Here is a 26,634-nt window from a genome sequence, read left to right as displayed (position 1 = left end):
GGTGCAGAACCACTCAGCAGCAGCCCCTGCCTGTCCTCCTGCCACGCACGGCACTGTGGAAAATGCATTTATTTGCATATTAGACCGATTCTCTGAAGTTCAAGCCTTGCAGGTATTTCTGGTCCCTCCCAGTCTTGCCATCTGCTTTCATCCCCTTTCATCCCACTGCCCCTGGTTCTGCTCTGCTTCTCGTGTTTGTCAGAGGGCAAATAAATCAGCTGGGGGCTGGCCCAGGGCTGGGGGCTGGGAGCCTTTTCCTGGCGACTGCGCTCTGCCAGCCTGACCTTTGCAGGGAGCAGCCCAGGACGGCTGCACATGGCATTCCCTGTGCCACAGCAGCAGCAGCACAGCCAGGAAAGGCCCTTCCTGGTGTCTGGATGTGCTCTGTGCCCAGAAAGCCTCGAGCATTGACAGCAGAGGCCTTTGTGGGGTCTGCAGGGCTGCTGGTGGGACAGGGCTCGGGGGTCAGGGCAGAGCTGCTCTGGGAGGCAGTGAGTGCCTCTGCCTGTTCCTCAGACCCTGACACATCCCCGTGGCTGATGGCTGAGTCTTTCAGCCTGAACCGAGCTGACAGCTTCCAAAAATCCTGTTGATGGATGATCTCATTAAGCAGGGGTGCCCTGTGAGGGAGGGAGGGGAGCAAATGACTTATTGCCTTCACTGGGGGCTCTGCTGGCAGCACGAGGATGGCTCATTCCCTTTCCCCAAAGCCAGGGGAGCAGCGGGTGTGCTCATCATCACTGCAGCACAGCCTGGCAGCTCCCTGGGGCACTGGGAGCAGATGCCAGACAGAGGTTGGGGTGCTCCTTGCTGGTCCCCACCCTGCTGCAGCCCCCAGCAAGGATCCATCCTCTCAGAAAGAGCCAGTGAGGTGACCCAAAGCAGCCGAGGATGTCACAGGGCTAGAAATGTGCCTGCAGCCAGGGAAGACACCTCTGTGTGCTGGAGAGCCACTGCCATGCTCAGCACTCATGCTTAGGTCATCCCCATGTGCTCACAGCGTGGATATCCAACAGGGGGATGATCCAGCACAGGAGTGGGAGGGATTGTGATTTTTCTTTCAGGGATCATGTTTATTTTCTTGGCACGCTTCAAGGAGTCCTGTGCAGCAGTGTGGAGGATGAAGAGGCTCTCCCCAGGGGTGCCTGGGTGCAGTTTTGGCAGGGCATCAGGGATACAGGGACTGGGTGGAGATGGACTCTGCCCTTCAGCATGCTGAAGACACTGAGATGCTCTGGGGCTCGTGGCCCAGGGGGACACAGTTTGGTTTACCCAAGTTTTTCTGCTCTCAAAGTGAACAGTTAGAGGGAAAGTGAGAGTTTGAGCAGGGGAGGGTTCCTGGCTCTGTTGGAGGGAAGGTTTGCAGTGCTGGCTGTGGGATCAAGGACTGCATTAGTATTGACCTCAGGTGTGGTGAGAGTTCCTAACTCAGCTGTGCTGGACTCTAAACCTCACAGAGCACTGGGCAGAGACAGCCCCTGCCTTGCAGGGGTCTTTGGGGTCTTGATTCATCAGGGTCTCCTCAATACCCCATTCCCAGATGGAAAGGATGCCCTGGCAGTGCAGCCCACAGTCCTGGCTGCTGGCCGTGCATCAGGCACCGATGTAGCACCTGAAACCAAAGGTGGTGCTGAGCAGGATCCCAGCTCCACTCTCAGGGAGGGAGGGAGATGATTGAGGAAGGCTGGGGGAATAAAGCTCTCCTCTCCCCTCATCCTCCTGCTGCAGCTCTGCCCTGGCACAGCAGAAAGGCCTCATGCTGGGCTTCAGGCTGAAAGAGCAGGTGATGGCTGTAAAGTCTGGTGTTGCAGGAATGAGTTATCCCAGGAAAAATGCAGGTTCTCTCCCCTGTGAGCTCCTGAAGCTTTGATATGCTCCTTCTGCAACCGAGAGAGCCAAAGTGAACATGGAATCAACACCATCTTCCCCCTGGAGTTCTTCTTCAGGCTTCACTTGGTGTCATAATGATCCAATCAATCCCAGGAGGCTCCGAATAATTATTAATTAAGGCAATGATTGGGTGATTTGGCCGTCATTGCAGCTGTCTTTCACAGGGAGAGAGAAAAGCCTGTTCCTTTCTTATTTTTCCCTAAAGCCTGACTCTGATGGCACGCGGCTGCTCTGCAGAACACAATGTAATAGCAGGGTGAGTCACAGCCAAGGATTTGTATTCAATATCAGTTCGGATTACATTAGCTTTGCCTAATGCCTGAGCAATAAAGTGCCTCTTCATTGTATAGCTGCAATTTATTTCGGCTCCTGGGTTGGTACAGAGCAAACATCCATCATGCAGCAACACGTGTGCCCTGCCACGGGAGCAGGCTGGGGGATGCCGGCTCTGCCTCTCCTCCTGCTCCCGCCAGGAGCTCCTATTGTCATGGAATGAGTTCCTATTGTCATGGAATGAGCTCCTATTGTCATGGAATGAGATCCCATTGTCATGGAATGAGTTCCTATTGTCATAGAGTCCTGGAACGGTTTGGGTTGGAAGGGACTTCAAAGCCCATCTTGTCCCACCCCCTGCCATGGAGAGGGGAACTTTCCACTGGAGCACGTGTCTCCAGGGCCTGTCCGACCTGGGATGGGGAGTCATCCGTTTGATGATTGGGATGGGGAATCATCCATTTGTTCAGCCATAAAACCTGCCTGGCTGTCCCACCAGAGCCCAGCTGAACACCACGGTGTCCTGTTCCCCCAGCAAGGTGTTGTTGCTTCACTCCAGGAGCAGATCCCTGAATCCCTGTAACAATCCACAGGTCCTGGAGCAGCATCCCAGCCCCCTGCCATGCTCCCTGCAGGCTGCAGCTGCCTCTGAGCACTGAGCAAGGGCTCTGGCTGGGATATGGATCCCCCCGAGGCTCTGTGGACCCAGCAGGTACGAGCTGGTGCCGTTCTGGTCCCATCCCTTCCTCACACGCTGTCCCCCGCTCTGCCAGCCTCTCCTCGCTGCCTTTCCCACCCGTGCCGTTCCCCTGGTGGGTGTGGATGCTTTGGCACAGGAGGAGAGATGCAGGAGAGCAGCGAAGGCAGCGAGAGCACAGCCCGGGCTCTGCTCTGCTGCAGCTGCTTGGCGAGGGCTCCGTGCCGAGCTCATCTCAGCGCCACAGGCACAGCCCGCAGCAAGGGCGAGGGGACAGCCAGCGCTGCTTTTTTTAGTTCGCAGAGGTCTGGGGAAAAACGGAGCGTTTTCCTTGGCTGCCCTGACGGGGTGATTCACGTGGGCAGCGGTGAGTAAGAGTCTTATCTTTATTTACTCGGTGGTTTCTGTGGAAGACCTCGGAGGAGGAGGGGCAGGTCCGCAAGGAGCATCCCTGAGCGCTCCCAGCCTGGTGAGAGCAGAGCTGAGCAAATCACTGATGATTTATGAACTCTCCTGTGCAGGGCAGAGGTCCCTTTTTGCCTGGCACATAGGCACTGGGCCTGTTGAAGGAGGGAACCGTCCCCAGCTTTGCTCGGAGAAGCTGCCAGAGATTTTTATTGCCTGGGAAATGCCCCCGCATCTCTTCCTGCCGTGGGTGTCCTGTGGTCCCTTCCTGTTTGTCACCCTGCCAGGAGGGAGTGTAGCCACAAGGAGGGATCCATGCACTCCCCAGGGAGCTCTCTGCAGTGTTCCCAGGGGGGTGGACAGGTCAAAAAGCCACTACAAAACTGGGACCTGGCGCTGTGACCCTCCCCAGGTGGTGACACAAAGTCCTGTGAAATGTGGGGATGAAGAAGGAAGTGGCTCCAGGGCTGTGCAGGGAGAGAGAGGAATGCCCCTGGGATGGGGTCCTTGGGGCTGAGTGATGCCATCACCTTTGATTAGCCCGTGTGCTCGTGGTGTCCCCGGGGCTGGACACTGCCGGTGTCACCACCCTGGGACAATGAGAGCTGTCCTGCAGAGCTGCTGGCTGGAGACGTGGTTAGAGGTGACATCTGATTGCTGAGAACACCTCAGCCTGTGACTGCCAGCAGGGCTGGGCCAGTGCCAGGGCTGGGCCAGTGCCAGCTCTGGGCTCTGCAGCCACCGTGGGCGCATGCCCTGCTCAGGATGGGGCGACATCCACCTGCAGGCCACCTCCAGCACCCTCTGCTTGCCTATCTGCATTTCCCAGGAGCCAACAGCTCTCCCAGGGCCTCTTTGGGAGCGTTTGCTGCTGGATAACCCACAGGAGCAGCACCACCTCGCTGTGCTCTGGTGGCCAAGCCAGAGCCCTGCATTGTCACCCTCTTGCTCCCCACATGGCAGGATGCGCTGGTGGCATGGCTGTGGCAGCAGCTGTGGGAGAGCCACGAGGACTGAGCAAGGCAGGGAATTCCCTCAGTGCTTCCCAGGCTGCTGGGATGGGGAGAGAGATCCCTGAGCCCTGATCTTCCCACAAAGCCAGCGCTGCTCCCTCTAAGGATCTTAACCCGTGGGGCTGATGCTAAACCTGTTAGTGCTGGCCATGGCTCCACTTCTCAGGCTGCTGGGATGGGGAGAGAGATCCCTGAGCCCTGATCTTCCCACAAAGCCAGCACTGCTCCCTCTAAGGAGATTAACCCTTAGATTAGTGGGGCTGATGCTGAACCTGTTAGTGCTGGCCATGGCTCCGTGCCCAGGGTGGCTCTCTGGGATTAAGAAACAGCTCCCACCCCACAAAGTTGGGGTAAAAAGCCGTTTTCTGGGTCTGCTGGTGAGACGGTGTCCTGCGGGAGCAGGGTGGCTCTCTGGGATTAAGAAACAGCTCCCACCCCACAAAGTTGGGGTAGAAAGCCCTGTTTTCTTGGTCTGCTGGCGAGACGGTGTCCTGCGGGAGCGGGGGAATCTGGATTCCTTGGTAAATCTGCTGCCATCCAAGAAAAAGCACATTTTAATCAAATCCGAGGCAATGCTGCTATCTAGACACAGGAAATGTAGGCCATGCTCGCAAACTGGGAGGCTGCGTCCCAGAAAACATCAAATGTGAAGATAATTTGGAGGCTGGAGGAGCAAAAGCAGCTCCACAGGCATTCTCAGGGCTCTGACACCCTCCGAGGCTGGAGGCAGTGGCCCCAGCACAGCCCTGGTGAGGTTTAGGGGCTTGCTGTGGTCCTGGCACGCTCCTGATGCACCTGTGGGACCAAGGGGAATATTCCATGCAGGGCTGGGAAATGGGGTTCCTTAAAGAGGGGTTTGGCAAGCAGGAGAGGGTGAATAAAAGAGGGAGGAGAATTCTCTGAGGACTGAAAAAAACACCACTGAAAGGCAAGGGGGGAGTGAAGTCCCTGGGGTTTAGCCAGAGGAGGATCCAGAGGTGCCTTGAATCCGCTCTGCAAAAATGTTCCTGGGATAGAGCAAGCTCTGAAAGGGCCTTTTAATCCAGCAGGGAAAGCACAAGAGAGCCAACAACTGGAAGCTGGAGCCAGACACATTTAAATTAGAACAAAAGACACATTTCTAATAGTGAGGTAATTAACCACTGGAACAAATTATCAAGGGGAAGTGATGCTTTCTCAGTCTCTTGAAGTTTTCAAATTAAGTTGGGATGTTTTTTTTTTCTGAGGGGAAAGCTTCACTTGAGCAAAAAACAACTGGAGGAATTTACTGCCTGTGCTCCAGTGTCAGACCAGACCCTGCAGAGCACTCTGGCATCAAAATCAGCTTTTTTTGATAAAACTGGTGAAATTTTTAAGGCAAACCCAGATGCAGGTAATTGCTATGGAAGGGGAAGAAGAGACATTTCCCAGCACATCCCTGCTCCCCGTGCAGCTGATCCTGCCACAAGCCGTGCTCTTACCCTTGTCACCCTTGTGGCAATTCCTTTGCCCTCTGCTAAGTGGTGTCTGTACAAAATTTGGAATTTGGAGAATGCTCTGGATGCATCCCCAGAGACCTGCTCTGGGTTATGGGGCTACAGCTCCCTGGTGCAAAACCACCCTGGAAACAGAGCCCTGTCTGAGCTGGGGCTGTCCTTGCAGCAGACTATAAATATATGCACAGATATATATAGATAGATAGACAGATATGTGTGTGTGTATGTATATCTATATCTATATTTATATTTTTATATTTTTATATTTTTATATTTTTATATTTTTATATTTTTATATTTTTATATATTTATATTTATATCTATATTTATACTTATAATTTTATATATTTTTATATTTATATTGATATATTTGTCTTTATTCTATCATTTTTATTTATATATTTATATTTGCCTATTTGCATTTCTGTGGCACACTGAGCAGTGGCACCATTGCAGTGGCCATGCCAGGGGTGGGTGCTCCCTGTGTGTTTGCTGTCAGACAGTTTGGCCCTTCCTGTGAGCTGGGGCTGAGCTGGGAAGTCAATCACAGCTGCTCCGTAGAGCTCTGGTCCTGTAATTACTCCGTGATTAAATAAAAACGTAATTCCTTCAACACCTCCGCACTCCTGCTTTATTGCAGGAGAGCCCACACAAGGAATTAATGTTTAAATAATGGCTTTCCTCCCCAGGAGCAGGCTCTGAGGTAGGCAGGAATATATGAATGCTCTGTCCCACGGATGGAAGGAGCAGCGCCTTGCTGGGGGCCACAGAGGTGGCAGTGCAGCATCCCCTGGGATTTTCCCAGTGATCTCTCTCCACATCTTCTAGGCACAGCCCAGGGGTCCCTGGGGCAGAGTCCTGAGTCCTTTTGGGGGGTGCAGCACCCCAAATCCCCCCCCTCCAGCTGGCACGAGCAGCCTTCCTTGGCAGGGCCTGGAAATTTCCTGGTGATTCCTGCAGTTGGGATGGAAGTTTGGTGCCTGGAGGGGAATTCCAGCTGCTGGCTGCACTGCTTTCTGAGCTGTCCATCTTTCCCCATCAGCAGATGACAGCTGGGACGTCAGTGCCTGCTGAAGAATTGTCTCTCCCTGCAAAGGGCGACGCTGTTTCCACCTCTTTATTAAACCAAGCACAATCCTGTGCGCCAGCAGAGATGAAGAAAAGCTCCTGATAAGTGGGACTGGCCATTTCCCTGAGTTCCCAGTCTCCTTGGTTACAGTACACCACACAAATGCTTTTCTCAGAGAGCAGGCTGTGAGTTTGAATCCCACACTGAGGGGTTCTCCTTCTCCCTGCCTCGTACCTGGTGCTGCTGAGAGGATGCTCAGCACAGGAGGGGGTGGGGAAGGGGCCCGTGCTGCTTCTGCAGAGGTGTCTGAGTGATGCTGTCGGAGCAGATCCAGTGCAATCCCAAATCCCAAAGCCCAGACAAGCTGCTCCCAGCTATTAACAGGACTGAATGGAGGATGTGCTGCCTCTTGTAACTGGTGTGAGGGTATAGGCACCAGTGTGGGGCTCGGAGAGCCTCAGCACTCACCCACCACCTCCAAGGAAGCCCAGGAGGGAGCTGGTCCCATATTTAATGCACAGGAAGGTGCTAGTCCCATATTTAATGCACAGGAGGGTGCTGATCCCATATTTAATGCACAGGAAGGTCCTGGTCCCATATTTAATGAACAGGAAGGTGCTGATCCCATATTTAATGCACAGGAGGGTGCTGGTCCCATATTTAATGCACAAGAAGGCGCTGGTCCCATATTTAATGCACAGGAAGGTGCTGGTCCTATATTCAATGCACAGGAGGGTGCTGGTCCCATATCCAAGGCACAGGAAGGTGCTGATCCCATATTTAATGCACAGAAAGGTGCTGGTGCCATATTTAATGCACAGGAAGGTCCTGGTCCCATATTTAATGAACAGGAAGGTGCTGATCCCATATTTAATGCACAGGAGGGTGCTGGTGACCTATCCAGGGGCAGGAAGATGCTGGTCCTATATTCAATGCACAGGAGGGTGCTGGTCCCATATCCAAGGCACAGGAAGGTGCTGATCCCATATTTAATGCACAGGAAGGTCCTGGTCCCATATCCAAAGCACAAGAAGGCGCTGGTCTCAGCTCTGGAGCACAGGCAGGAGTGGCTTCAACACAAATTTGCTGACCCCACAGCCATGCTGTGCCACGTGCTGCAATGCCACCTCTGGGGTGTCACCCAGGGCACGGCAGTCCCAAGGGATCGCTGTCACCACAGCCAACCTGTGACAGCCATTAGTAACCTGATCCCCTGGCTGGTCAGAGCCTCCTGTAGCTATGGTAATGGACTACCATAATTCACAATTATAATGTCAGATTTAAACCCAGGGCTTGTGCAAAATGATAAAAATATCTCTTTGCTCGTGGGATCTCAGTATTATTTGCTTTGCTATATTGGAAGCTAAATGCTCTCATGAACATCAAGTGATTGTGCCGAGATTAAACACTTTTCCTCTGTTTATGCACGTTTCACCCTTTTATAGTTTTATTAAAATGCTGGCTGCACTCTCAATTAAGCAAAATCCTTCTGCAGTTGTAAGCACATTTCACAGGAATAAATAATTTAATCTGAAGGGTGTTTTGGGCTCAAAAACCACAATGCTAAGATATTGGGGGGTGCAGAGCTGGGGCAGGGGAGTGGGCACTGCCCACTCTCACTGTGCTCCAGCAGGGATCAGGGCATGGAGCCCCCCAGGTGTGCCCTGGGTGTGCCCCCTTCACACACCTGGTTTGCACCTCCAGCCCATCCCACAACCCACAGGGGGCAAACGGGGCTGGTGGCAGAGCCCACACTCCCCTTCCTGCACCCCATCCCTCCTGCCTTGTCCCCAGCCACCCATCACAGCAATGCCACTGACACCTTTCATCTGAGGGGCCCAAATCCCCCTGTATATATTAAAAATACTAATGAATTAATCACACAAACTGCACAGCTTGGGCTCCGCCAAACTCGCAGTCTGCGTTTCTCCGAATTTCGCATGGAAAAATCTGTCTGTTTTCTGCCATTTCTTAACCTCCAAATGTTGCTTTCTTGGCACTTCCCAGAAAGCACATGTTCAGGTTTCCAGCACGGAGTCCTGTTTCCCTGGATCCCTGCCCACGCTCCCCGTGCTCGGCTGAGCTTCCACGTCCTGGTGCTGGTCCTGGTGCCTGCCCGGGGCACCTCAGCACCAAGCCCTGCTCCCCCTCCCTGGCACCTCTCCTGGCTGTGTTTGTGCAGCACCAGGCAGACCAAATCCCTGTGAAATCCCACCCACTGCTGCTGGGAAACTCTGGCAAAGCAGGATGGCTTTATCCTTCAGGATGGCAGCTGACAAAGGCTGTGCTGTTGGAGAGTAATTAAAATGGACAGGTACCAAACCTTTGTCTTAAAGCCCCCGAGACCTTGAGCTATTTCTGACACATCAGCAGAAAGTGGCAGCAGCGTGACAAGCTCAGGGTCAGGGCTGGCTCTGAGGGACCCCTCTCCCAAGGCACAGCCACGGTGCCCTGGCTGCTCCAGCCAGCAGAGGAGAACATGAATATTCCTTAGGAAAAGCATTTTCAGCGGCACCGGCTTGCCCCAGTTTTGGGTTTTTTGCTGTGGGTGATGCCTGGGTGGGTTGGAGTCAGTGCCAGCCCAGAGCTCTGCAATTGGAATGCAAATGAGCCTCAGATCCGGGATTTGCTTCTGCTGGGTGGGTTTTATTCCCTTTAAAGGCCTCCCTCTGCTCCAGGTACCCCAGTGCCAGCAGCGCCTCTGGGAGGTTCCTGCTGCAGGAGCTCTCTCCCCAGCTGGTTTGCAATGTGCCGCACGAGCACAAAGACCCTGCACTGTAATTAAGCTCTTGCTGTTCTTTCAGGACTTTGATTCAGAGAAATTCATCACTCAGGAAGAGCAGCTTGGCTGGGAGTTGAGGGAAAAACAACATTTTTTCCCCCAAAGCCACGGCCAAGGCGTGGGGGTTCATGCCCAGCAGTGGCACTGCTGCCTCTTCATCACCAGGCTGAGGAAATGAGGACCCAGCTCCTGCCCTCAATCCTCTCATAAATTATTTAGCACAATTCCAAATTACTGGGAATGTTCACTGGCTGTCCAGCTAAATCTAATTTGTATTAAGTTCATTTGGCAGCAATTTTCCTTAATGGCCAGGGTGGCCTTCTGTGGGTGTGTGGTAAAAGTGGTCTCTTGGATACAGGTGGGAAAGGCCTGCGTGGGCCTGCACTCCAAAATAACAACCAAAATTAATTATAGCCATTATAACAGCTCAAAAGTACACTTAGTGAAAGTGGAAAATAGAATGAGGATAATTATAGTGGCTTTTCCCTACTGTATCAGTCATTTGATGACATAGCAAGCTCCTCTATAAATATAGAATCCATCAATAAAATGCATCACAGAGAATCTATAATATACAATGTATTATATAATATACAATGTAATTATAAGATGTATCAATGTATAATATATATCTACTATATGTTTATATAGAATAGTTTATTTATAATATTATATATATGATAAATTATATATGTAATGTATTTAATATATTTATAATGCATATAATACATTATATATATATATAATATATTTATAATGCATATTCTGCATGATATGTGTTATAAATTCTGCATTATATTCTGCATGATATGAGTTATAAATTCTGCATTATTTTTTTAATTGTCCCTGGGTGGCTCCCAGGTGTCCCTGGGAGCCACCCAGGGACACCTGGTGGTCCAGAGCAGGGCCAGCCCTGTCCCTTCTGCTCCTGGTAGATGCCAGCCTGGGCAGGTCACTGAACAGCCCCACCACATCCCCCTTTGCCATCTGCATCTCAGCTTTTCCAGCCCCTGGAGCAGCAGCATCAGTGTCAGCCTAAACCGAGCCCAGCAGAGCCTCAGCCCAGAGCCCCCAGCTCCTTCCTCTGACTCCTTGTCCTGACTTCAGGGATTTTTTTCCCCCTCGGAGAGCGGGAGGCGCTGGCAGGTGCAGGTGTGGGGTGGTTGATGCTCCGGGATGCTCCAGGCTGTGCCGGGATTGCCGGGAGACAACAAAGCTCTTGTCACCAGCGCGGCAGGAGGGTGTGGGCTGGCTGGCACTGAGGCAGGAATCCCAGCGGGACTTCAATAAGGATAAAGCTCAGCCTGGTAAAAACGAGCCCCAGCCTGACAGATGGCCCTGAGCGAGGGAAAGGCGGGAGCTGGGCAGGGAGCACATCCTGCCTTCCTCCTGACAGGCTGGGATGGGCAGTGGGGAGACACCCTGGGCAGGGGTAAGATCCTGATTCTGATGGGGACAGGGGATTTAGGGTCACCCTCAGCGGTCCTGGCCAGCACAGGGACACAATTCCTGCTCTCTATCCAGACAGGGATGAGGAGGGTGGCCAAGGCCACACTGCTTTGGCAAATCCAGTCCATTCTCATTTTCCACCCATCCCTGCAGTGCTACCCCATGCCAAACTCTTGGCTCATCTCTTCGCAGACCCGTTTCTCCATTCCAAACCCATTTGGAAGTCCCAGTGCTGGGGATGGGCTTGGCCACTGCTGGAGCACAAGCCCAGCCACAACAGCAAACAGTGAGCAGTGCAGGGGGAGGCTGCCACGCCTGCTGAGCCACCCCAAGGAAGAATAATTTCAATTCTATCTCCCTTTTGGAAGGGACACATTTAATGGCAGAGAGGCTCCGCGCATGGCAGCAATCGGGAATTAACTCACTGCATCCAAGTGCCGTGAAATTGAATCCTGTCAGCGTGGGCAGGAGCTGAACACTGCGCAGGAGAGGAGGGGGTCCCACATCCCCATCCTTCTGCCAGAGCCACCAACCCATCAGGACAGCCCTGCCTGCCCTACCAGGTGAGGATGTGCAGCTCTGGGTGCTTCCCACCCCCATGAGCAGAGTCAGGAGTCAAAGCCAAGCGTTCACAGATACAGGTGCTGGGAAAAACAGCTTCTTTGTTGGAAAAGAGGCTCATAGACCCAGCTAATCATTTGGAAGTGCACTAAATGGAGTCCCCTGATTGCTCTCAGAGCTTTGGAGGAGGCCACAGAGCACCTCAGGCACGTGGTGGGATTCTCAGGGTGGTCTGGTGCAGGACCAGGAGTTGGATCCATCGTCCCTGTGGGTCCCTTCCAACTCAGGAATTCTATGATCTCCTTGATGCTCAGCTCCTGCAAAGTGCAGTGGTTCAGGGAGGTGATGAGGAGACCAGGGAGGTCTCCAGCCCTGGTGCCCACCTCAGCAGGGACTGGGAATGGCACCTGAGCCTGCCCAGCTCATCTGCATTGCCGATGAGGGACGGATGTGATGAGCCAAAGGAAGCTCTGCCAGCAGGAAAGCTCCAGGGTGGCTCTGGACACTCAGTCCTGAGTGATGGGCATCATGCAAAGAAGGAGCTCTCACAGAGATTGCTCCTCTGAGGAAGACTTTCCACAGGCACAGCCAGTGGGAGAAGAGAGCAAGCTTTAATTATGCTAATTAGAGCCTTGGCAGTCTGGTTGCTCGATGCTTTTGCATTTGGTGTGGAGACATTTCCCTTTGCCAGGGTCTGCCCCTCCTGGAGAGGGAGGGATGTGGGCACAGGGGTGCTGGGTACAGCACTCTCCCTTCTCCAGGGGTGACATGGAGCCTCCACTCTTCCCTCCCCAGGGCCTCCACCCCTGCCAGCAGCGCAGAGCTGAGAGCAGGGGGACGTGCTGAAACACAGGGGCAGTGGGAGTAACTCCTGTCCTCCCACTCCAGGCTATAAATGGCCGTGGTCCTGCTCCTGGCTGGCTCAGCTATCAGTTTTGTGTCCCCTGAGCCTCCCAGGGGGAGCAGGAACCAGAGCTTTCCCTCCTGTGCCGTGCACACGCCGAATTTTCCGCCGGCCGGCGCTGATGGATGGCTCGGTCTCACCATCCATGAGCTTTGCTCTCTGGCTGCTCCAAGGGCAAACAATTCTCTGGACTCAGCCTGCAACGCTCCAGGCCAAGCATCGTTTTGTCCTGGTTTGTCATTAAAGGATGTGCACAGCCATTCCAAGTGACAGAGCAATTTCCTTTGTGTCCTGCGAAGCAAAAGGAAAAGAAAGAAGTCAGCGTATTACACACAAATCTGCTTTTCTCCTGCAAGTTGAAGTAGGAACAGCTTAATTTCCAGCAAACCCAACACTGTAGTAATTCCAAATCAAAGGCTTTGTGTCAAAAGAATCATTTTGCTACAGCTACAAATAATGAGCAATTTGTGTCACGTTTGGAGATGAGATTAAAAACGAGCTGCACAGTGACACCTCGGCTGGTGGTGGTTTGTAGGTTGGAGTTCAGGGGCTGAAGGTGGGGCAGCACTGGATTCCTGCTCCTGGCTGTCTTTTCTTCAGGTGCCACTGGTGTCCCTCCCCTCAGGTGCCACCAGTTGGCTTGGGGCAGACCAGGGTCCCTCTGCCAAGGAGCCAGGCTGGGGGAGCTGGAGGTGCTCACCTGGAGAGGAGAAGGCTCCAGGGAGAGCTCAGAGCCCCTTCCAGGGTCTAAAGGGGCTCCAGGAGAGCTCAAAAGTGACTTGGGACGAGGGATGGAGTGACAGGACATGAGGGGATGGCTTCCCACTGCCAGAGGCAGGGTTAGATGGGATATTGGGAGGGAATCTTCCCCTGTGAGGGTGGTGGTGCCCTGGCACAGGGTGCCCAGAGAAGCTGTGGCTGCTCCTGGATCCCTGGAAGTGTCCAAGGCCAGGCTGGACAGGGCTTGGAGCAACCTGGGCTAGTGGAAGGTGTCCCTGCCCATGGCAGGGGGAGGAGCTGGATGATTTTTAAGGTCCCTTCCCACCCAAAACCTTCTGTGATTCCCTGATTCTGTGAAATCCCTCTGGGGAGCAATACTCGCTGATGAGAGAAAAGCACTTGGTTTTTTTTTTTCTCCCAGAAATAGCAGAATCATTAAAAAAGACCAATTTCAAACTAATTAGAGGCAATTTCTTCATCTGCTGCCTTCTTGCATGAGGCACACGTCCTGAAAGGGACACGTGGGAGCAGAGGGAATGTCACCCCGAGCAGAGCTGCCCCCTGCCAGGCTGCCAGCCCCGCGGAGCTGCCGGGAATGGCCGGGAATTGCTGACAGGCGGCCGAGCAAAGTGCTGATGTGAGCCCTCCTCCCCAGGCTCCCCATCCATCCCTGACAAGGAAAACGCTGCTTGCTGCAAGGCTTTGCTTTAAATGAGAAGTGAAGGTGAAGAATACAACAGGCAAAACAAAATGCTGAACAGTGCCCAACTGGCCTTTCAAGCTGCCACTGCCCTGTGGCTGTCCCGGGGGGGTCCCAGGAGAATATGCAAATTGGTGGAAATTTCCCAGCCAAGCAAATGACTTGGAAATCCCTGATGGAGAGGAAAGATTTGTGCAAGGACCTGTATCCTTTTGCCCCAAACCTCTGATCAAGGAATAAGTTTGGATCTCTTCTAGGAAAGAAGGGTGAGGCTGAGAAAAGAGGGGTTTTTGTGGAAGGAGGTGCTCAGCTCTGCACTGCACAATTTCCACAGACCTGCCCCCACTGTGGGGAAAGGAACAACAAGAAGGGACCTGTGTGTCAAAGAAGCAAATATTTTATTGTGTAAAAACCAAGCAGACATTAAATAGAGCCCCCATTGCCCATGTGCCTTGCAAGCCACTGGGATGTGCCCAGGTGTCCCCCACAGGCTGGAGCCATGGAAGCACAGATGGATCCATCAAATACCTGTGGAATTATAAAAGTTTCAGAGCTGTGCTGTTGCTGGGTGTCACAGTGAGACCCAAGAGCACCCTCAAGATGAGCTGATTTTTGAGCAGTGCAGTGTGGGATGAGACACCTGGGCTGCAGCTGTGGGTTACACAGGAGGGGTTTGGTGTCCCTCCAGCTCCCCTCAAGAGTGGCTTTCCCAGGCCATGGCACATCCTCAGCATCTGTGGCAGCCGCTGGGTTTTAATTTAAGCACCAACTCCCAAGTTGAACAACTGCAGGAGAACAGGAAAGTCCTTGTCCAGCGGCTGGCCCTGAGCAAAGCTGCGGCGCTGGGAAACGGGGCAGGAGCATGAGGAAACCACGGTATGTCCAGGACCAAAAAAAGTTTGTAGAACCATCCCATGACTTCTGTGGATCCTTTTGCAGTCTCTGCTCAAGTGAGGTGGTTCTGCCAGGAGCAGGGAAGCTCTGTGCCCAACGTGGCTCATCATCACTGCGGGTTGGGGCTTGATGGAAACAGATCCTGCAGAAAGCGGGACGTTGCATTATGCAAATTTGCTTCCTGGAAAGAAATGTTTTATTAACACGCGCTCCCTTCGTGTGTTGGCTTAGTCAATTTGGTCACAGCTTGACATCCAATAAGTTACTCTAAAGGCAATGGTTTTACAAAATGTTTTTCTAATCTATTTTAAACACTTAATTACAGTAGTGGCGCATTCATTAAGGACTCCACTTTCAAACCTGGATTGCAGCAATAAATCCTAATTCTTCAAGTGTCACTTGCAATCCAGACATGGCATCCGAGTGGGTGTTGGAGGCTGTTGAGGACTGGGGGAAGGATGTCTGAGCCAGGTGGGAGCCCCATCCTCCACAGAGGGAACCCCCAGCATCCAGCCTGAGCTGATTTCTAATCACCAAAAGAAACTTGGGCCCTGAGGAGGGAGCACTTGGGGGTTGAGTCTACCATGTGCTGGGGTGGGAGCTGAGGGATACTGGTTTTGGACACCCCAGTGAGTTCTGAGCTGGTGCTGTGGATGGCTCTGGGGCTGTCCCTGGCACCAGCAGTGTCCCCATTTGCATCCTGAAGGTGCAAAGGCAAGGGGGGACCAATCCCAGTGCCACACACCCCCAGGGACACCCAGGCAGCCCTGGGATGCTCTGACACACCAGGACGAGCATAGGAACTCCTGCTGTCCCAGCTATCCTGTCCCCACACACTCCCCATCATCAGCACAGCCACCGAGGCTCAGGCCAGCACCCCAAACGTGCCCCCACGGCTCTGAGCCCACGCCAGCGGCCAGCACAGTTACCTTATTCTTTGCCCAGGTATTTCTTCATGATGCTGCTGACATCGTCCTCCCTGCCTTCGGCCTCGGCTCGGCGGCTCATCCCGCTGCCCTGGCTGCCGGCCCTGCCGCTGGAGCCCTCCCCGGCGCCCCTCGGGGGCTGCGGCCGCCGCTTGATGCTGTCGGCGCTGCGGGAGGAGCGGTGGGATCCCGAGGATGAGGAGCAGTCAGAGAGGTCCCCGGGCTCTTCCCGAGGGGTCGGGCTGCACTTGGCAGTGCCCTTGGTCTCGGAGGGCTCCAGATTGCCCGAGGCTATGGCCTCGTCCTCGAAGCGCACGGTGAGGGGCCGCTGGCCGTCCCTCCTGTCCCTGCGGGCTCTGGCCAGGCTGCTGGCGGAGCGCGACTTGCGGATGGCCGGCAGGAAATCATCGAAGTCAACCTTGGTTCTCCTCTCGTAGTTGAGGGTGGGTATTCGCCAGCTGAAGGGGTCGCTGCCCTTCCCCTCGCCCAGCCCATCGCCGGGCAGGGAGCTCAGAAATCCCTCCGGCTCCTTCCCCAGCTCCACATCCTCCAGCGACGGCTCCAGGCAGCTCCTCCAGGAGCTCAGCCGCGCCACCTCCATCCCGGCAGCCGGGGAGCTCGGCCGGCGGCCGGAGCCGTCGAGGGCCGGCAGGAGGGAGTCGTAGGAGCCGAATTTCGATGCCTTTTTCAGCGCCGGGGAACGCGGGGGCTCGGCCGGCTCCGAGGCCATGCTCCGCAGGCTGGAGGAGCGGGTGAGGCTGGCACCTGCTGCCTCCCCTTCCCCTGCCTGATCCCCCTCCAGCCTCCCCGGGGGCTCCTCGGCCGCCGGGACAGCCCTGGAGCGCCGCAGGGCCGCGGCGCCGGTGGTGCGGTAAATGGGCAGGGGAGAGGCGGCCCCCAGCCCCGGCAGCTCCCGCTCCGCTCCCCGCTGCCGCCGCAGCTCCTCCACGTACTCCGAGAGGGCGGCAGAGCTGGGCACCGGCCCCGAGGCCACCGACACCCCCGAGAGCCTCCTCCTGCTGGGCACCGGCGGGGACACCGCGCCGGGGAAGCTCCCGTCCGCAGGCGGGGAGCCCCCCCGGAGCAGCGCCGATGGGGATGTGTCTCTTGCCCTATCCACGGGCTTCTTTGGGCTTTCCAGCTCTTCTTCTGCCTGAGGTTTTCCATATTCCCGTCTTCTGGAGCCCAGCAGCGGACTCGCTGTCCTCCCCGGATCCGCAGCCTCGCCGGGCCGGGCTGAGCTCCGGGAGGAGAGAGGCCGGCTCAGAGCGGGGTCCTTGGTGTCTCTGCTCACCCTGAGCAACAGAAATTGGTGTTAGGTTAGACTGCGGGATTCCCAGTGACCGGGATGTCATCCAGTAAGGATGAGGCTGAGCAGTGAAAAGCTGGCATTGCCATGGGAGTCTCGGGATAAACAGGCTGCTGCATCCAGCAGTTGGGCAATGCCCAAGGATTTTATCTTAAATAAGCCCAGGTCAGCCAGTCTGGATAATTCCTGGTGTAGAGCACGTGGTGTGACCAGCTTCAGCTCTGCCAAGCCAGCACTTACCTCCAAATATCCTTCTTCTTGACAGATTACAGCAATATGCAGGATTTATTTTATTTCTGTCAAAGCCAAAGATTATTCACTAAAATTTTATGAAAGCAGCTCACAGCGCACCCCTGACACATCTCAATGTTATTGCTGGGCATGTTTCACCCAGGCTGCTGCTTAAGCAGGAGCCCTGCAACCCCTGAATTTGGTGTTCCTGCACAGCAAGGGGGGATGGCCAGACACAGCCACATCCCAAAAAAGGGCTGGTGCAGGAACCACATGGGATCCACCTGTCACAGAGATGGGGGACTGCAGTCACCAGTGGGCTTGGGGTCTCTGGTGTCACTAAGCCCCCGATGGGACACTTTATGATCCCCTCCAAGCACCTGCATTTGCTTTGTGGCAGTGTCCCCATTCCCATCACCGCTCAGCCGAAGGAAACGAGGTCTGGCCTTACTGGGATGGGAATTTGGGAAAGAAAGGAGGAGGGAAAAAGAGGGAACAGGGCAGAGCAAAGCAGCAGGACCCAAAGAACAAACGCATCTCTGGAGGGAGCAGCACTCCTAATGAAGCTTCCTGCCCCGGGAATGCCGCTGTGGCCATGGGAATGGGGCGGGAGCGGATAATCCCGGGACGCTCGGACTCTGCTGACCCGTGAAATAATTTACATGCCGAGATGGGCTGAAGACAAACTCCAGAGCTGGGAAATGCGTGATTGCAGAAGGGAAGGGGCAGTGGAGCAGCTCCAGCTTCCTGGCACCCGCTGGCACAGCCCAGGGCACAGAGGTGCCACCCTGAACTGGTACCCACCGCCCTTCCCTGCTCACTTAACCAGCCTTAATCACTTGATTATTCAACACAAAAGGAATTAACCAGGGGCTTCATCTCCCTGAATCACTGCACCTTTCAGAGCCCGTCCCGTGCTGACGCTGCGGAAGCACCACAGCTGATTAATAGTTTGAGACATTTCAATAATGCTGGATTTTAGGATCCTAAATTGCATCTTACTTAAATGGCTGGTGTAATCCTTTGGTGAGGTTTTGTACAGAAATTGCTCCATTCATTCTGCACGTTTCCAAATAATATTGTAACCTGTGTGCTGCATGAATGGCTTTCATAAATTAAACACTGGCATCAGGGCTTTTATTTGGGTTTTAAGGCTGAGATAAAAGTGAGTGGAGATGTGAGAACCACTAATGGGCTGTGAACAAGGACTGAACACGCTGTATTTATTGTCCTGTTCAACATGACTGACAGGTGCTGCTTCTCTGAAAATCTTCAGAGTCTGAAATGGAGTGAAAGCTGCAAAGGTGGGATTGTTCCAGCTTCCTTGGCTGGCAAGGGGACACAGCCCCGGAATCCAAGCAGGGACTTCACACTCTCCATGCCCTGGTTTCCAGCCAAAGGCCAAGACTGCCCCATCCATCCTTGTCTCTCCCAAAAGTTCCTATTTTCTGCACCCATAAAACTGCCAGGGGCAGGGTTGGATGGGATATTGGGAAGGAATTCATCCCTGTGAGGGTGGTGAGGCCCTGGCACAGGGTGCCCAGAGCAGCTGTGGCTGCCCTTGGATCCCTGGAAGTGTCCAAGGCCAGGCTGGACAGGACTTGGAGCAGCTTGGGACAGTGGAAGGTGTCCTTGCCCACAGCAGGGGTGGGACTGGATGATTTTGAAGGTTCTTTCCCACCCCGACCATTCCATGATTTGTTTCTTTAACTGTTCCCTTATGCCTACCAAAATCCCCTCCAAAATCATGGCTCACCTTCCTCAGCCTCATCCCCCTCACAAGGCAGGACACAAGAGCCAGAGGGCCACACCCCATCCTGCAGCATCCTCTGCTCATCCATAAATCCCTGGCTGATTCCCAGCACGAATTCCCAGGGCTCAGAATGACCCCAGGAAGTCACAGGCAGCCCCAAAAGAGGGTGATGCCACAGGAGGCAGGACCATGAGCCCCTCCAGCCCTGAGCAGAGCCCTGCTCCTCCAACCTCCTCAGGGAAGATGATTTTCCCAGCAAAAGATGCCTGGGAGGCACCTGGAAGCCAACAGAGCTCTGCAATCTGCCATTCACACCAAACCAAATGACATACAACAATAATTAGTGAAGATTACATAGCAATTAGCATGATTACAATTATACCAGTTGAAACCATTTATACAATAAAATCCACACATGCTTTGCAACACATGACCAGGGCCGAAAGTGTGGCTGGGATGCTTTTCCTGGGAGATGATAAATAAAGCCAAGACAGCTCCATTTCAGGGAGGGAAGAGACATTGGCCTCATTTCTGTCAGAAGAGGATTTTCTTGTCACACTATCATCTACACAAGAGCTCCCAGTTTCCCACGTAATGATTTGCTCCTGACACAATCGTGCTTAAAAATAAATGTGTCGGATCCCCAGCAGCCTCGGGACCAGGGCTCTTGGTTTTGTGAACCAAGGTGGGAGGGGAATTGCTGTCAGGGTGATCCTGGAGTGATGCCAGGGCTGTGGATGCCCCAGTCCTGTGGGATGCAGGATGGAGAGGCAGATCCTGGGCTGTGGATCCACTCCCTGACTGCACCTCTGGATAGTCTCCCATCACAGCAAAACCCTGACCTGCCTGGAAAGGGGCACAATAAATACTTAAACTTTTAAATTGGCTTCTTAATAAAAAAAAAAAAATCATATTTATCCCAACCCTGCACTGTGTCATATTTATGGAGGCTTAGCTCTGCTGGCCAGCGTTTTGTACAGGCATTCAAATAGCAGAGAATTAAAGGAAACGTTAATCAAAGCTCTCCCTCCTGTAAGCACAGGGGTGATAAGAGCTCCTGGCTCTCCTCTGGCTCTTGGCAGCTGTTTGTTCAGCAAACACCCCAGATGTGCTGCTGAGCAGCCAACACGAGCAGGACTCATTTTTCATTACTGGGAGCTTGTGTAAAACAAAGGAATCTTAATAAGGAAGAACTCGTTTCCCTGATCTCATTTTTATTACCTCCAGTCTCGTCTCCTGTTTGTTTGCATTTCATCCCTCCTCGCTCTATTTCCATCTTAGATGAGCTGCAGCCAAACTCAGCTCCCACACCAGCATTTGCAATTTGTCCCTTCACAAGCCCCAGGACAGAGGGTGATGGTCACACTGTGGCCAGGGCTCAGGACAATTTGCTTTTCACAAGGGCCACAGGCAGCCCAGCAAACCCCAAAATCCCAGACTCAGTGAGGTTGGAAAGGAATCCAGGACCACTGAGTCCAAGCTGTGACCAATCCCCACCGTGTCACCAGCCCAGAGCACTGAGTGCCACCTTCCTTAGGGATGGGGACTCCAAAACTCCCTGGGCAGCTCCTTCCAAGGCCTCACCACCCTTTCCATGAGGAAATTCCTCCTGATGTCCAACCTGAAAGCCTGCATATCTTCTATAAATCCAAGGCGTTTCAGCTCAGAAATAAGATATTAGCCACAATGCCTGTTTTTCTGTCATTCATTAATGATCAGAGTTGGGTCATTTGGACCAAAGCCTCCTCAGCAGTGCTTAGGAAGGGCTTTATTTACTGTGCAGGGTGTCAGTGAGCTCAGCCCACTGCTCTCAGGGCTCCCACTCATCACTGCTCTATGGGAGGTGTCCCTGCCCATGGCAGGGAGTTGGAATGAGATGATGTTTAGGGTCCCTTCCAAGCCAAACCATTCCAGGATTCTGTGACCTCCCCACAGGTCTCTGCCCTGCCTGACTGCTCTTAAACTCTGCCTTGTACCTCCCCAAACTGCTCCAGCTCGCCCAGGGTGTTTCCTGCTGGGGAACTGCTCTTCAGAACATCAGTTCTGATAACAGTGATTCTCCTGTACAAGGCAGGTGGGGGCCGTGGGGATGGAGCTCTCCAGAATCAGAGCAGGGAGATTAATACTAATGTCTGCAGTGAAACTATGCCCCACAACCCTGGCAAACCCTGTCACCTTGGAGCATCTACACGTGCAGGGAGCTGTGCCCAGCCTCAGCCTGGCACCTGCCCTGGTTATGGGGAGAAAAACTGGAAAAGTAGTGATGTGTGTCCTGAGACACCATCCCTGGGAGAGCAGTGGGGTGGGGAGGCCCTGAATCACAGGGGCTGCAAGCAGGAGCACTGGCAGAGCTGCCCACTCTGAGTTTCAGCCCTGCCCATCCCGAGTTTGGATGCTTGGCACCTTTTCCACCTTCCCTGCAGGGGGATGATGCTCTCCGGAGCCCACTCTGCTCCCTGCCCCAGGGCTCCATCCGTGCTTCACCTCTGTCCTCACAAACCTTCAAGGGGATCTGACACCCTCCTCCATCCTCACAGCTCCCTCCACAATGCAGCCCCAGACCCTGATTTACAGAACTTTTCCAAATTCAAGCCATGTGATTGTTTCACCCATGAAACACAAATTTCTCTGTGATAACACAGAAATGGGTTTTTTTCTCTGGACTGGGTGATCCCTCTGATAGGCACCAATTCAGGATGGGCACCTGGGCACCCACAGAGCAAAGCAGGAACATTGGGCAGTGCAGGTGCTTGGGCCCCTCTCCATCTCTCTCCCAGCCCATCAGCATCACCACCAAAAATTAACATATTTGATATTAGAACAGTAGAAACGCATCTCTCTCCCTCAGCAGCGAGCATATGGCACACAAATCCTCAAATATGCTGCATTGCCTCTTTAAATTATCTCCAGAGAATACATCAAGGGATATTTTCCTGCTTGAAGCACGTTTTTGATGTAGTGACTTTCATCTGGTGTTTCACTGATCCTGGCGTGGCAGCGACTGCCTGCCTTGATTTGATGTTTTGACCTTAAACACCACAGGTCCCTCTGAGCTCCGTTCTGCACATCCCAGGAGAGCCCAGAGGGAGCCCCAACACCTCAGCACCCCCCAACACCCCCAGGATGGGCTGGGGGTCCCTTACCTGAGGCTCTGGGTGCTGCGGCTGCCCACGGACAGTGCTGAAACGCTTCCGGCCACGCTGGCACTCGCCAGGGATGTCCAGCCTGAGGAGGAGCTCGGCCAGGATTTGACACTCTCTGCAGGCTCCAGGCTGAGCACGGAGCCAACACTGGAGCAGGCATCCCTGAGGGGACAGGAGAGACCTGTCAGCTCTGCAGGTGTGGGCTGCAGGGGTCATGGGTCACTCTGATGGTGGCACAGGGCACAGGGTGGGTGGCCTTCACACCTCCACCACAGCAGCTGGTTCCCAGCAGAGGGAAAAGAAACCTTTCCAGGCAGCCTGGCCCTTGTACCATTGTTGCTACCATTTGTTATTTCCTCAAGCTTTTGCAAGTGCCCTGTAGACCCTGGGAAGGAAACTTCTGCACTGCCAGGGGCTGGAGCTGCAGTGACAGAGCCAGTGTGACCCCAGGCACCCCACAGAGCCCCGATGGTGGCACAGGGCACAGGGTGGGTGGCCTTCACACCTCCACCACAGCAGCTGGTTCCCAGCAGAGGGAAAAGAAACCTTTCCAGGCAGCCTGGCCCTTGTACCATTGTTGCTACCATTTGTTATTTCCTCAAGCTTTTGCAAGTGCCCTGTAGACCCTGGGAAGGACCCACAGAGCCCTACACACTTCCCCAGGGCTGGAACTGCAGCGACAGAGCTGCTGTCACCCTGGGCACCCCACAGGGCCCTGTGCACCCCTGGGCTCCCCCAGAGCCTAAGCTGCCCCAGCCCACCCAGCAGGAGCCCCCAGACCACGTGTAGGGGATGAAATCTTTAGGATCTCCGTTTTCCTTCCAAGCCACAGAGGAGTGGAAGCATCCCTCGGGATAAGAGCCAGAGCTCGCAGGGGGTGGGAGTGGATCGATGGGCGTGGGGCACACAACAGCAGCACATCTGGATGCCAGTGTGAGCAGCTGCAGCAGACACTGCAGGGTTCATCACCCCTGGGTGCAGCAGCTGGTGCTCCCTGGGCTGTGGCAGAAGCCCAGGCTCTGTCCTTTGGCAGCACCATCTCCTGGCATCACTCACGTGTCTCTCCTGGAGCACAGCGACTCCCGCGCCGTCCGCGCGCTGCAAGGACCAGGGGAGAGGGTCAGCCATGGCTCCTGGGCACCCCAAACCCACCACGAGGTGCAAAACTCCCCAGCCCAACTGCAGCACAGCCTGTGTGGCCAGGGCAGGGGCTGGGCCAGGTGTCTTGGGCTGCAAGCTGTAGCTGGGGCTGTGTAATGTGTATTCTATTGCCAGCTGTTAGAGGTGGGGTGGTTATCTTCTGTTCATGGAGCAGTTTTCTGTAATTCCTATTCCCATATCTTTGTCTGAGAGCCCCTAAATTCCAAAGTCATCATAATTCGGAGGGAGGGGATTTTACATTTTCCATTTCAAGGGAGGCTCCTGCCTTCCTTAGCAAACACCTGTCTTTTCAAACCAAGACACTGGGGAACACTCCCAAAACAGCCGCAGGAGTGGGGCTGGAGACCCCTCCCTGCTCCCTGCACGGCTCAGGCCGGGCTGCAAAAGGGACCCCGGGGCAAAAGGAGGGAGCAGAACGGGGAGTGGTGCTCGGGGAGTGATGCCTGGGGCTGCTCCTGCCCGCAGCCGCTGCCGTTCCTGCCGGGAAGCACTTCTCACCTCCACTGATGCATCAACTGCACTGGAAATCACACTTCTTTTGGGAAGCAGTGAGTGTCTAAGCTTCTGTCTCACCCTTCCCTGGTTTAATCACCACACAGAGCAAGAGCAAGTGGTGACAAGCACACCTCAGCTTTATTTTTCTTTTATTTTTTTCCTTTTAAACTCATTCCTCTGTTTTGTCCCCATTTGTCATGATGCCCCTTTAGCTGCGTGGCAGAGGGGAAAATTGAAGGGCTTTAGAAATAACACCTGAAAAATGCACTGGAATTCTTTCCTCATTTTTTTCCTGGTAAAACCCCGTACCCAATCACCCAGTTCCTCCAGCTCCTGGGGATGATCAAAGCAGGATTTTCACTCAATGAACCCAGCACTGGGGCACCACCAAACTGCTGCCAGGGACCTGCTGTCCAAATGGGGCTATTCCCACCTTTTGTGCTCACTTCAAGCTGGGCCACCCAGGATGATTTTCAAGGGTGACACTTTCCACGAAACCTTCCATCAACACAAAGCTTTTTGCTCGTAGCAGCGCAAACACGTGAGGGTGAGGACATGAACTCACCCTGGCATTTCCCAGCGCTGCCCCTTCCCCAGCACAGAGCAGCTGAGCCCCCCAGCTCCCCTCAGCTCCCCCCGCCCCCCTTCCTCACCTGTCAGCATCGCTGTCGTCGCTGTCACGCAGCCCCTCCAGGGCCACCTGCAGGTCTGCGATGCGGCGGATGGAGGTGCCCAGGTCAGCCTGCAGCCCCTGCCTCGCCTCTGCCAGCTCTGCCAGCTGCTGCTCCTGCACGGGGGACACCAGGTGAGGCTCTGCACCTGCCATGGCACCTGAGCTGCCAGGGGGGTGGCTGCTAAACCATCCCACCCCCACCCCAGTGCTGCCTGGGGGGGGCTGGTTAGCTGCACCGTGCCCTGTGGTGCCTGTGAACATAAACTGCATCTTCCAGCACCTTCCAGTGCTTAAAGGGGCTCCAAGAGAACTGGAGAGGAATTTTGGATAAGGGCATGGAGTGACAGGACACAGGGAATGACTGCCCACTACCAGAGGCAGGATTAGATGGGATATTGGGAAGAAATTCTTCCCTGGGAGGGTGGGGAGGCCCTGGCAGAGGTTGCCCAGAGAAGCTGTGGCTGCCCCTGCATCCCTGGAAATGTCCCAGACCAGCTTGGACAGGGCTTGGAGCAACCTGGGCTAGTGGAAGGTGTCCCTGCCCATGGCAGGGGGAGGACAGGATAAGCTTTGAGGTCCCTGCAACCCAAACCATTTCAGGATTCACAATCCAACACGACCCCCACAGCTCCATGGACCAACATCGCCCACTCTGCACACCAAGGACACCAGCCAGGCCCTGCACCCATGCTCATCACATTCCACATCCTTTCAGCTGGGAAGGAACCCTTCCTGCTGCTCCCAGGCCATCACAGGGCAGAGAGGAGGGAGCAGCAGATCCACGGTGATTGAAGCTGCCAGCTGTGAAATCGCCACGGCGGCGGTGACAAGGTGAGGGATGACTTGAGACAGGCCAGGGCACAGGAGCTGGCACACTGTCACAGTAAATAATGGAAGGCCTGGAATCACCAGGCACAGGGGCCTCGGGGGAAGAGCATCTCAGTTCATCAAAACATGGAAAGAAACAGCCCTGTTTGGGTGCCACAGCGGCTCCTGGGAACGCGCTGGCGTTGGGGAAAGCCTCACTGCTGCTGGGAAGTTTCCTGAAACTTGGTGTTTCCAAGCCCTCCACTTCCCTCCTGGCCCGGGGAGAAGGTGGAAAGAAGCTGTTTCATCAAGGGAAGTGTTTCATCAAGGACCTCAGGGGCTCAGAAGAGGGCTCACAGTGAAACACTTGAGAGGAGGAAAGAGCCCCAAGCTCCAGGTGCCCACGTGCCTGGGTTCAGTGTTTGGGACTGCAGGAGCAGGGCGTGGAACTGCTGCCTGATAAAGAGCTGAGCCCTTCCACAGGCTGATAAGAGCCTCTATTGACTCATCTGCAGGCTATGGCACAAATTAAATATAGTTATTTAGGCTGCATTTAATTCCAGTCCTCTGTTCTGCTGCTGTTAACAGGGATGGGCAGGGAGGCACGGAACAGTATCCCCCCACCAGCACCCCAAACCCACTTCCTCTGGCCACAGACACAGAAATCCCCTGGGATGGCTGTGGGAGCAGCAAACGGAATGTCCTGGGGGCTGGAGGGGTCCCCCTGGCTCGTGGGATCCCCCCTGACCTTGCTACCTTCTGCATGACCCTAGGAATGCTGAGAGGAAAGGGATCATCCCTGCTGAGCTGGGCCCCCCCTGCCACCCCCAGGACATCCCTGGCACCCACAGTTTGTGGCACCCACACTGGTGGCCTTGGGAGGGGGACCTGGGGTGACCCTGGGGACTGGGGGTGACCCTGGGGTCCCCTGCCCACAGGCCACCTGAGAGGTGATTTGGATGTGAGCCAGGAAACAGAGCTGACACTGCTCAACCCCCCCTCCCAGCTGTCCCAAATCTCAGCCACGGAGACACCTCACGTTTTTCTCGACACACCCTACAACTGTCTCAAGGAAAGGAATGATTTTGCCAAAATTATTCAGTTTCAGATGGCAAAATACTGCCTGCAGAACACAAACTGACAAGGCCCATCCCAGCACCAGGCCCCTGGCACTCAGGGAGCTGCTGGACACCTCTGACACATGTTGTTTCCATCTAAATGTAAATCCAAGAAGCTTTTCTCTTTTCACACAGTCCCTAGTCTGAGAATTGACACCCTCACACTGGGCAGAGCTGGCTTCTCTT

At 54.3% G+C, this 26,634-nt stretch overlaps 1 protein-coding gene across 1 annotated transcript in view; it reads right to left on the bottom strand.

Annotated features, from left to right (window-relative positions):
* Positions 1 to 14,317: 14,317 nt before the first annotated feature.
* The window catches only part of MYO18B (myosin XVIIIB), a 57,851-nt gene continuing 45,534 nt past the window's right edge, over positions 14,318 to 26,634 (bottom strand). Inside the window, 5 exon segments of the mRNA XM_041410408.1 lie at positions 14,318 to 15,013; positions 15,762 to 17,053; positions 22,195 to 22,356; positions 23,251 to 23,292; positions 24,504 to 24,637. Coding sequence (XP_041266342.1) covers positions 15,763 to 17,053; positions 22,195 to 22,356; positions 23,251 to 23,292; positions 24,504 to 24,637 — 1,629 coding nt within the window. The 3' untranslated portion in view covers positions 14,318 to 15,013; position 15,762.

Source organism: Onychostruthus taczanowskii, unplaced genomic scaffold (assembly GCF_017590055.1).
Source record: "Onychostruthus taczanowskii isolate IOZ18803 unplaced genomic scaffold, ASM1759005v1 scaffold32, whole genome shotgun sequence".
Classification (NCBI taxonomy): Eukaryota; Metazoa; Chordata; class Aves; order Passeriformes; family Passeridae; genus Onychostruthus; species Onychostruthus taczanowskii.
This window is presented reverse-complemented; position numbering and strand designations above follow the sequence as displayed.